The sequence below is a fragment of the Eubalaena glacialis genome, chromosome 15 (assembly GCF_028564815.1).
Source record: "Eubalaena glacialis isolate mEubGla1 chromosome 15, mEubGla1.1.hap2.+ XY, whole genome shotgun sequence".
Taxonomy (NCBI): Eukaryota; Metazoa; Chordata; class Mammalia; order Artiodactyla; family Balaenidae; genus Eubalaena; species Eubalaena glacialis.
In genome coordinates, this window is record NC_083730.1 from 21,765,043 (window position 1) to 21,777,412 (window position 12,370).

A 12,370-nucleotide genomic window follows, 5' to 3' on the forward strand; every position below is an offset into this window, starting at 1 on the left:
CTGATTTAGACATGAAGTCCTAAAAACCTGGATAGATGAAGATTGGCTCACTTTTCTCCTGCCTCCCCCGCCGCTTCTATTCTGTCGTTAAGGGCTGTCATTGCAGGTTGAGGCTGAATGCTTTTTTTGTGCATTCTTGGCAAACTTTCGGATTAACTGTTACCAAATCTAGCTTTTGAATAGCTCAGTCACCAGAATTCAAAAGTCTTCTATTTATTAGCATACTTTTCCTAGGAGAATTGAGAAATAGACTATCTAGTTATTCTAAGCCTCTTCTTTAGTATGTCCAAGCAAATGGGTAAAAATGTCAATCAGATACATGTTTCTAATTTTTCGGTTGTTTGCCATCATGTTTTATTAAGTTTTTGGCCAGATATGTGGGCATAATGTGGTAACATATTTAAGAGCCAAGTATCCTTTAAAATAACACACATCAGACATTAAATATACGTCTTTAAATATCAGCTATAGAACATTTGAATTATTTTCAATTGCTAAATAATAGAGGCTCTTGAAATCATTCATCCTCCAGAAAAATAATACTGTGCTCTAAAATGGAAAGGACTCATATGCAGATCATTATGAGGTAGTTACCAGTAGTAATTTTTACACTTGCAAGCATGTAAAGTTTTCTTCTAGTAATCATACCACAAGATATTTTTTTCATGTTGCTACCCTGTGTCCTTAAAAAAAAAAAAATTAATTTTGTTTGAGATTTTCTTTCTTGCCATATCAAAATTTCTTTTAATATATAAGGACAATAGTTCCTGAAAGGAAATATTTAAAGTTGGCAATAGTATGCCATCCACATAATACAATGCTTTTTAATTTTTATTCCCTTACATAAAAAGGCTAAAGTGTTTCACTATATTTTGAATAGAGCCCATATACATGAAATCAGTACAAAATTTCAAAAGGGTTGTAAATGAAAAAAAGTCAAGTTAAATATGTCCGCTTTGTGCTGATGGCAGAAAATGTAATAATGTATCTTTCTTTCACATGCTGGCTTTCAGCATAAAAAGATAACTTTTAATTAATTAATTAATTTTATCTTTTTTTTTCCAGTTTCCAATTTTTTTCCAATTATTTAAGAAATAATTGACGTACATCACTGTACAAGTTTAAGATATACAGCATGATGATTTGATTTACATATATTGGGAAATGATGACCACAACAGCTTTAGTTAACATCTGTCATCTCATATAGGTACAGTAAAAAGAAAGGAAAAAATTTTCTTCATGATAACTCTTGGGATCTACTCTCTTAACTTTCCTGTATATCATTCAGCAGTGTTAACTACAGTTATCATGTGTTTATTACATCCCTAGTACTTATTTATCTTATAATTGAACATTTGTACCTTTTGATTACCTTCCTCGAATTCCACCTCTCATCACCTCCTACCTTTGGTAACCGTAAATCTGATCTTTTTCTATGAGTTTGGTGTTTATCTGTTTGTTTATGTCCCATATATAAGTGAGATCATATAGTATTTGTCTTTCTCTCTCTGACTTATTTCACTTAGCATAACACCTTCAAGGTCCATCCATATTGTCACAAATGGTAGGATTTCCCTGTTTTTTTATGGCTGAATAATATTCCATTAAGTACATATAATTATATATAACATTATTATATATATATAATGGAATATATATACATATATCACAACTTCTTTATCCATCTATGGACATTTACGCTCTTTCTATGTCTTGGCTGTTGCACGTAATACTGGTCTGAACATTGGGATGCAGATATCTTATAGGGTTAGTGTTTTTGTTTCCTTTGGATATATTCCCAGAAGTGGAATTGCTAGATCATATGATACTTCTATTTTTAATTTTTTGAGGAACCTCCATACTGTTTTCCATAGTGGCTGCACCAACTTACATTCCCCAAACAGTGCACGAGGGTTCCCTTTTCTCCACAGCTAAGCCAGCATTTGTTGTCTCTTGTCTTTTGGATGATGTCCGTTCTAACAGGCTTGAGGTGATATCTCATTCTGGTTTTAATTTGCATTTTAATTTCTTTTGAATGTCCACTGTAGTCACGTGCCAACAGAGATGGTTTAAGGCAATCCCTAACACAGACTCCAAAACTATTTTATAACAACTCCATAGGAAAAAACCCCGAAATGACAGGAAATGATTCAAACCTTTCAGAGTCCTGAAAAGGATGGGATCAGAGAGGGGCCCCACTCCTTTCACATTCCGTGCTTGAATTCGAAAGTAATACATAGTGTCAAGGTTGAGATCCATGATTTGATGTGTAAGCCGATCACCACTGATTGTTTCCATAACCCAGTCATCAATTGGAATGTTCTTGTCCAAGGTATAAAACAAGATGTAAGCTGCATGAATAAATGAACACAACTTTGATTACTCTACTGACTACATGCTATACTTCTGCTTCCAAACATCCATGTGTGCTAAATACAATTTTCAAGGATTATCATATATCCACAATCTATAAAGCGCAGTATTCAGTTTGGCAAGTAATGATTTCTTTTTGTATTGCAAAGCTTAGAAAAAGAATTGCTTCAATGTACAAAATCTAAAAATGGAATAAGCCATTAGAAATAAAAATATCTGCCATATTTAAAAAATGCGAGGTTTCTGCTGCCTATAAATCCTGACTATTGGTTTGCACTAATATATAAGCATAATGAAAAACATAAAAGACAGATAACAAGTCTGTATCATTTTCACTGTATCCAATAATGAAGATAAGTAATGTTTATTTTGGCTAGTGTTTAAATAATAAAAATACATTGAAAAGTATAAAATGCCCTATATTTTTAAAGTGTTATAAAAATAAATGATCACATTTGATTACTGTAATAACTCTGTGAGGTTGGCAGGGGTACTGTTGCTGTCTTTTCATAGATGATGAAGCTGAGCATGACCCAAGCTAAGTGATAAAAGGGCAAGGATAACATCCTCTACTACCATACCAAAAATCCAACACTATTTCCCCCCCATCCATCACACCTAGGCAAAAATAAACAAAAAAAGAAAGAAAAAGTATTTCTGGATAACTGTAGGTTATCTAGTTAGTATCTCAAATATTTAAAAAATCCATCATTTGATAGTATCATTCATCCTCTGTGTTAGGGGATGAATAATTGTAGTGTATTCAGTGGTGATAGTCTAATATGCATCCAAACAGATCCAGGTATCCCTGTAAAATATTCATATTCTAACATTATATTTAGCTAATGTTTAAGTTAGCTTTTATTTAAAAGCATTAATTCATCACTTTATATTACACTACATATTATATCAGATGATAGTGTAATATAAACTGTAAAATAACTCATTGCAGATGTCTTTGCTACATGAATGTGGTGTCAGCCTCTATTTCTATCAAATTTCTGCAATGGTATCTGCATCAGACAGGCCGCAAATGCCCCTAGGTCTATTCTTATGCATTGAATACATTCTTTGTAAATAATACTTTTTAAAAACAATTGTCTTCCTTTGATTCCCCTAGTCTTTCCTTTTGAGTCCCACTTGTCCCATCTGGACTGGGGACCTTCACGCATAGATATTTCAGTGGTCATGTCACAGGTTCTTTGACTCAGATTCACTTGCCTTCCAAAATAACCATGCGTATTACCTACATCTCAGCACAACTCTTATTCCACGAGGACTGATTTCCATACTATCCTTATTCCTACTTCCCTCTTACTCCTCACACCTCTCCACCTTTCCTTACTTTCTCCATCCAACTCCTACCTGGACATCCAGGTCTAGTTTAAGCTACATCTAACATATGAAACGTTCCTCTATAGTGAGCTCTCCTTTCTGTACACTTTGTAACCCACTTCAATAAAGTATAAGAGTACCTATACGATTTTGTATCATTTTCACTTAATCCCATAGTGATTTACAGAATTATGCCTGGGTTTGGGGGATGCATTATAGACAGTGAATTGGATATTTTTTCCTCGTGATTCTGTAGGATTAAGCAATGCCACAAACTCCAACACCCAGAAGTCCATTTGTCTTAAATTCAGATCAATGCTGAAAACTTGCATCTATTTTGCTTCGGCTTTCACCTTTTCCCAACTTCATTGTTTCTCAAATCTGCCTAATCATAAGAATTACCTGAGGACTAGGTATAAGTTACAAAACATAGAGCCCAAGAAAGGGCATTTTGATTCAATAGGCTTGGCAGACAAGTCTTGGATAGCCCCCCAATTATCCCTGCCTCCTGGTAGTTACAGCTTTGTGTAGTCTTTCCTCTCTGAGTGTAGATGGGACCTAAGTCTTGCTTTTAACCAACAGAATATGACAAATGTGATGGACTGTCACCTCCATGATTATGTTACATAAGTTATAACTTCTGTCTTGCTAGCAGACTCTATAGACTCTCTCCTTTGTTGGCTTTGATGAAACAAGTTGCCAGATGGAGAAGACCATGTGGCAAGGAACTAAGGCTGGGCTCTGATCAACAGCCAGTAAGGAACTGAGTCCTGCCAACAACTACATAAGCTTAGAAGCAAGTATTTTCCCAGGTAAGCCTCAAATGAGATGTCAGCCGAAGCTAACACCTTGATTGCCAGCTTGTAAGAGACCCTAAAGCAGATTACCCAGCTAAATTGTGCTTGGATTCCTGACTGACAGAAACAGTGAGATGGCAAATGTGTGTTATTTTAAGCTGCTAAATTTGTGGTGATATTGTTACACAGCAGTAGCTAATGGTAACCCCAGTAAATTGCACCCCAGTTGATTTCTGTGTTCAAGTCAAGTCAGGAATCACTGCTTTAGTTGGTGATGTGAATTCTGCATATTTTGTGGTATATTTGTTGAGATGTTGATGCTGCAGATATGAATATGTAAAATGTGGAGAGCTCAGGGGAAGATAAAAGACTGACCAAGATAAAGAAGTCTACAAAATTTATAAAGGTTATATGGCTCTTCCCTCTGGCTGATATTAAATTTGGAAGACTATAATTCAAAAGGGATTGTAAAATATCCTTGGATAAAGGAGTTGTTTGTGACTCATAGATGTCCATTCTTTGATAACTCAGCCCCTGAGATCAACATCAGTACAACCTCCTAATATTCTCTGAGCCAGAAAAGTCTCCATTCTTGTACCCAAAGAACCATATCTACTGAAAAGAAGACCCTGGCACTGGTAATATTGTTCTAGCTTTTATTATGTGCATGTCTTATCTCTTCAAAAGAATAAAAATATTCCTTTAGTTCAGGAGCTATATCTTATATTACTTCTTATCTTCAAAGAAAACTAATAAAATAGTCTTCACACAATAGGTATTGAAACTCACTTATTGAATAAAATCCCCTAGCCTGTAAGTATATAAGTTTTAAATTCATGACATTTAATGAAATTGTTGAAGTTTTCATGGGCTGTTGTAAGTACATGATGAACTTGAAAGTTTGGATAAGTGTGCTCCCATCCCAAGTCAGCTACACTTATTCCTGATTTTCTCCATTTACCAAATGAGAATATAGTATTTGCCTTCATGTAATTTTTTCTATGTGAAGAGTATTCACTGAAGCATTTAAAAGTGACAGTTCTGGCATCAGGTAAGTAAAGTTGAAAGTGCAGGTTCTGACTCCAAATTGTATTTGAGCAATTTCCTGAAATTTATTTTAAAAAGCCTGTCATTTGTTATAAATTTGAAAACTGAGTTGGAGAATAGAAACAAGAGTACATCACTCAAAACTCTAAAATCTAGCCTTAGAAAAACCATACAACTTCATTTGGATATGTGAGTTTGGCATGTTTTGAGGCTATTAAATCCATGTTGAAGTCTCACCTTATAGATTTCCATCTAACCACATAGATTGGGACACATTTATAGGTTTCTCACTATCTTTCTGTATCTATATGTTCATTCCTCTGTGTCCAATTCCCTGTCATTCTCCATCCTTTCATCTTACATTTTTTCCACTTTATTTTTATCTCTTACCCACCACCCTGGCCAAATAATAAAGTATCAGTATTATATTCTGTCATAGGTTGTAAGATCTTTTGGGATTATTAATTTACCTGGGCATTCCTACATTGAAATACCATTTGTGTAAATACTTATAAAACGTAGCATCATACATCTTTCATTTTGATGCTACTTATACAAATAGGTAGTTGTAATTCCAGAAGCAAAGTGTCAGAAAGTAGCCACCTCCACTTCTCTTCTCTCTTCTGTCCTTTTCCATACTTCCTCCCACTCATTGGTGATTCCCTTCCATGGATCAGGTAGGTGGATAAGTACTGGGAAGACCAAGATACATGATGTGGCCCCTCCCAGCAAGGAGCTCAGTCCAATGAGGGCTTCTCATCTTTAAAGAACTGATTCGGAAAATCGTATACATAGGTAGATATATAAAAAAGGAGGACCCATTTTCTCCTTTTTTTTGTGGTCAAAAATTATAGGTTATGGATTCAGGGAGGCCTGACCTCAAATCATAGTGCTATCATTTACTAGCTTTGCAACCCTGAGCGACTTGAATAATCCAAGTATGTCTTAATTTTCTTATCTGAAAACAAGTTGCTGTGAGATAATGCATTTTAAAAACTTAATATATGAGTGTATTTCTATTACATTATCTTTTACGTAGTAACTACCTAGAGTAAATGCTAAGGCTTTTATTTATTTATTTATATTAATAAAGCTTAAGAAATATCTTGTTTAGAAGCTGGAACTACAGTTTCAAGTCAAACAATATATTTAATATCAATTTAATGATTATTCTGCTCAAAAAATGTTTATTAATTATCTATTAAGTGTCAAAGATATTGTTGCTGGGGAGAAAGCATTGAACAAAATCTGAACCCTGTTCTCCTGCTGCTTTCAGCCTTGTACTATAAGCATTTAGACTTCTCTCATGATACTATGGAAAGGGGATGGACAGGAAGAAGTCAAGATGACCAAGTTTCCAACTTTTGCTGCTGGGTGAACTGTGGAGGCTTCTAAAAAGATGAGAGTAAGAATGTTTAGACACATGACTCCAGTATGAGTGCCCAGCTGGGTTCACAATCCCAATGGGCTAACAACCTATTCCAGAATATAATAGTGCATTGTTTGGCCATTTGTGGTGGGTGATAGAGCAAAAAATGGAAGAATGGGAGAGAGGGGGATTGGGGAATAGAATGAGGTGACACTAAGACAGACAAGTGGAAATGTACAATATGAGGTAGGATGTGTGTATTTGTAATTCCTTGGATGGAGACAGAGATTCCAGAGACATAAGATCATGTTCACTGAAGCCCTGGCTATAGTGCAGATACTTTTTCAGAGAAAGTAATGAAGGGAATGAAAAGATCTGCATTCTGGGAAGTAACACTATGGAACAGATGGAAGAAAAGTATGCTTAGGAGACTGAGAAGTTATAGCCTGGAAGTGGGAAGAAAAGTGGTTAGGTGACTTTACAAAAGTCAAGAGAGAGGAGAATTTCAAGGAAGAGGAATTGGACTAGAGTATCGAATGACACAGAAAAAGAGGGTACAGCCTTAGTCATTAGATGGTATTGTTAAGGAAACAATCTCTGAGGCTCTAACTCTTTTATCTGCACGGGTCCCTATCTCAAATAATGTTAGATGTTGCATTTATTTAGATCAGTGTTTCACAAATCTTATTGTACGTTAAAATCACTTGGGGAGTTTTTACAAAGTACCACTCTCAATCCCTCCTCAGATAAATTAAATCATAAATCAATTGAGCATCATTGATTTGGACCAGTAGAATACTGATAAGAAGAGAAAAACGCAGTGTAATAGTTAAGGAACCTGAGTTTTACATGCCAGCTCTGTTACTTCTTTGTTATTTGACTTTGGGAAAGTTATTTGCACTGGAAGGCCCCCAACTCTTTATTTCAAAATGAAATAACAGGAATATATGATTGCTTATAATACAAAAGTGCTTAGCAGAATGCCAAGCGTGTAGTAAATGCTTAATTCATTTTGAACCATTTTCTTCTGAAAATGTCAGTCTAAATTCCTAAGATGCCAGTTTATAATCAATGAATTTAGGCACTGGAGTTACCTGGATCTCCTCTTTCATCCTCTTTTTTGTTTAATCTTTTTGAAATATATATATATATATCTACACACACATATATATTTACATATATACATTTATAAATATATATATTTATAAATTGATGATCTGGTTCTGTGCGGAGTACATTAGTGAACCCTTGTCCTAGAATGAATTTCAACTGGGAATAATAATCACTAAGTTATTTCAGTGCTCACCGGGTATCAGGGACTTTCCTCAGTCCTTTATTATAACAATTCTACAAAAGAAGTTCTAAAGTAAGACTCAGGGAGGTTAAATAACTTGCTCAGGTATCTCCGTCAGAAGCTTGGGTTCGTAACCACCCTGCTCACCTGCTGTGCACATACAGGGATTTATGAAAACAAAGAAATACAAAGGTAAGATGGGAGTACATCCCTCCACATAGGCACACGTGTGCTCTGACACACTGGAAAAGAACTCACATCTTCCTTTGTCCTTTCACAAGAAACTGAGTGTGGAAAATCTGGGCCTCAGCCTAACAATCTGATATTTTGAATATTTTATCATCCTACTTTTTGAAGTGATTTGAACGAAAGAATCAAAATATGCATAGAACAGAAGTTGTTTTAAGTGTTGTTTAAAGTTGTTTCAAGGGTCTTTAGTGTTTGCCTCCTGTGGAATTGAGTCAAAATATCTCAACATGATAATCACAAATTGGTTTTAATAAATGAAGCAGTCTTTAAAGGTGAAAAGTATTTCATCCCAAACTTTTACTACGCCAGTGTACAAGAATGGATTTTTAGTATTGAGAACTATTGAACGTACACCTCTAAATAAAATGTGTGGACACAATTTCTTATACATGCACTGTGACATTGGCAGACAGAATTTTATTGCTCATATTAATTGACATTTCTTAATATGGGACAGACTTCTACTTTTTCCAACTGAAAAGCAAAATTAAGCTTTTTTTCAGAGTTGAAAACACATTCTGGGGCCCTGAACCAAGATGGCGGAGTAGAAGGACGTGCTCTCACTCCCTCTTGTGAGAATACCAGAATCACAACTAGCTGCTGGACAATCATCGACAGGAAGACACTGGAACCCACCAAAAAAGATACCCAACATCCAAAGACAAAGGGGAAGCCACAATGAGACGGTAGGAGGGGCGCAATCACAGTAAAATCAAATCCCATAACTGCTGGGTGGGTGACTCACAGACTGGAGAACACTTATACCACAGAAGTCCACCCACTGGAGTGAAGGTTCTGAGCCCCACGGCAGGCTTCCCAACTTGAGGGTCCGGCAAGGGGAGGAGGAATTACTACAGAAACAGACGTTGAAAGCTAGTGGGATTTGATTGCAAGACTTCAACAGGACTGGGGGAAACAGAGACTCCACTCTTGGAAGGCACACACAAAGTAGTGTGTGCATCGGGACCCAGGGGAAGGAGCAGTGACCCAGACCTGAACCAGGAGACTGAACCAGACCTGGTTCAGTGTTGGAGGGTCTCCTGCAGAGGAGGAGGGTGTCTGTACCTCACCGTGGGGTCAAGGAAACTGGTAGCAGAAGTTCTGGGAAGTATTCCTTGGCATTAGCCCTCCCAGGTCTGCCATTAGCCCCACCAAAGAGCCCAGGTAGGCTCCTGTGTTGGGTTGCCTCAGGCCAAACAACCAACAAGGAGGGAACCCAGCCCCACCCATTAGCAGTCAAGCAGATTATAGTTTTACTGAGCTCTGCCCACCAGAGCAACAGTCAGCTCTACCCACCACCAGTCCCTCCCATCAGGAAACTTGCACAAGCCTCTTAAATAGCCTCATCCACCAGAGGGCAGACAGCAGAAGCAAGAAGAACTACAATGCTGCAGCCTGTGGAACAAAAACCACATTCACAGAAAGATAGACAAGATGAAAAGGCAGAGGGCTATATACCAGATGAAGAAACAAGAAAAAACCCCAGAAAAACAACTAAATGAAGTGGAGATAGGCAACCTTCCAGAAAAAGAATTCAGAATAATGATAGTGAAGATGATCCAGGACCTCGGAAAAAGAATGGAGGCAAAGGTTGAGAAGATGCAAGAAATGTTTAACAAAGACCTAGAAGAATTAAAGAACACACAAACAGAGATGAACAATACAATAACTGAAATGAAAACTACACTAGAAGGAATCAATAGCAGAATAACTGAGGCACAAGAACGGATAGGTGACCTGGAAGACAGAATGGTGGAATTCACTGCTGCGGAACAGACTAAAGAAAAAAGAATGAAAAGAAATGAAGACAGCCTAAGAGACCAGTGGGACAACATTAAACACAACAACATTCGCATTATAGGGGTCACAGAAGGAGAAGAGAGAGAGAAAGGACCCGAGAAAATATTTGAAGAGATTATAGTCGAAAACTTCCCTAACATGGGAAAGGAAATAGCCACCCAAGTCCAGGAAGTGCAGAGAGTCCGATACAGGATAAACCCAAGCAGAAAAAAGCTGAGACACATAGTAATCAAACTGGCAAAAATTAAAGACAAAGAAAAATTATTGAAAGCACCAAGGGAAAAATGACAAATAATATACAAGGGAACTCCCATAAGGTTAACAGCTGATTTCTCAGCAGAAACTCTCCAAACCAGAAGGGAGTGTGGCATGATATACTTAAAGTGAGGAAAGGGAAAAACCTACAATCAATATTAGTCTACCGGGCAAGGATTTCATTCAGATTCGATGGAGAAATCAAAAGCTTTACAGACAAACAAAAGCTAAGAGAATTCAGCACCACCAAACAGGCTCTACAACAAAAGCTAAAGGAACTTTTCTAAGTGGGAAACACAAGAGAAGAAAAGGACCTCTAAAAACAAACCCAAAACAATTAAGAAAATGGTCATAGGAACATACATATCGATAATTACCTTAAATGTGAATGGATTAAATGCTCCAACCAAAAGACACAGGCTTGCTGAATGGATACAAAAACAAGACCCATATATATGCTGTCTACAAGAGACCCACTTCATACCTAGGGACACATACAGACTGAAAGTGAGGGGATGGAAAAAGATATTCCATGCAAATGGAAATCAAAAGAAAGCTGGAGTAGCAATACTCATATCAGATAAACTAGACTTTAAAATAAAGAATGTTACAAGAGACAAGAAAGGACACTGCATAATGATCAAGGGATCAATCCAAGAAGAATATATAACAATTATAAATATATATGCACCCAACATAGGAGCACCTCAATAAATAAGGCAACTGCTAACAGCTATAAAAGAGGAAATCGACAGTAACACAATAATAGTGGGGGACTTTAACACCTCACTTACACCAATGGACAGATCATCCAAAATGAAAATAAATAAGGAAACAGAAGCTTTAAATGACACAATAGACCAGATAGATTTAAGTGATATTTATAGGACATTCCATCCAAAAACAGCAGATTACACTTTCTTCTCAAGTGTGCATGGAACATTCTCCAGGATAGATCACATCTTGGGTCACAAATCAAGCCTCAGTAAATTTAAGAAAATTGAAATCATATCAAGCATCTTTTCTGACCACAATGCTATGAGATTAGAAATCAATTACAGGGAAAAAAATGGAAAAAACACAAACACATGGAGGCTAAACAATACGTTACTAAATAACCAAGAGATCACTGAAGAAATCAAAGAGGAAATCAAAAAATACCTAGAGACAAATGACAATGAAAACACGACGATCCAAAACCTATGGGATGCAGCAAAAGCAGTTCTAAGAGGGAAGTTTATAGCTATACAAGCCTACCTCAAGAAACAAGAAAAATCTCAAATAAACAATCTAACCTTACACCTAAAGGAACTAGAGAAAGAAGAACAAACAACACCCAAAGTTAGCAGAAGGAAAGACATCATAAAGTTCAGAGCAGAAATAAATGAAACAGAAACAAAGAAAACAATAGCAAAGGTCAATAAAAGTAAAAGCTGGTTCTTTGAGAAGATAAACAAAATTGATAAACCATTAGGCAGACTGATCAAGAAAAAGAGGGAGAAGACTCAAATCAATAAAAGTAGAAATGAAAAAGGAGAAGTTACAGCAGACACCGCAGAAATACAAAGCATCCTTAGAGACTACTGCAAGCAACTGTATGCCAATAAAATGGACAACCTGGAAGAAATGGACAAATTCTTAGAAAGGTATAACCTTCCAAGACTGAAGCAGAAAGAAATAGAAAATATAAACAGACCAATCACAAGTAATGAAATTGAAACTATGATTAAAAATCTTCCAAAAAACAAAAGTCCAGGACCAGATGGTTTCACAGGTGAATTCTATCAAACATTTAGAGAAGAGCTAACACGCATCCTTCTCAAACTCTTCCAAAAAATTGCAGAGGAAG

At 36.4% G+C, this 12,370-nt stretch overlaps 1 protein-coding gene across 1 annotated transcript in view; it reads right to left on the minus strand.

Moving 5' to 3' along the window:
- The window catches only part of DCC (DCC netrin 1 receptor), a 781,864-nt gene that overhangs the window by 121,696 nt on the left and 647,798 nt on the right, over positions 1–12,370 (minus strand). Inside the window, exon 20 of the mRNA XM_061169229.1 lies at positions 2,159–2,353. Within this exon, the coding sequence (XP_061025212.1) occupies positions 2,159–2,353 (195 nt within the window). The remainder of the gene's footprint in view (positions 1–2,158; positions 2,354–12,370) is intronic.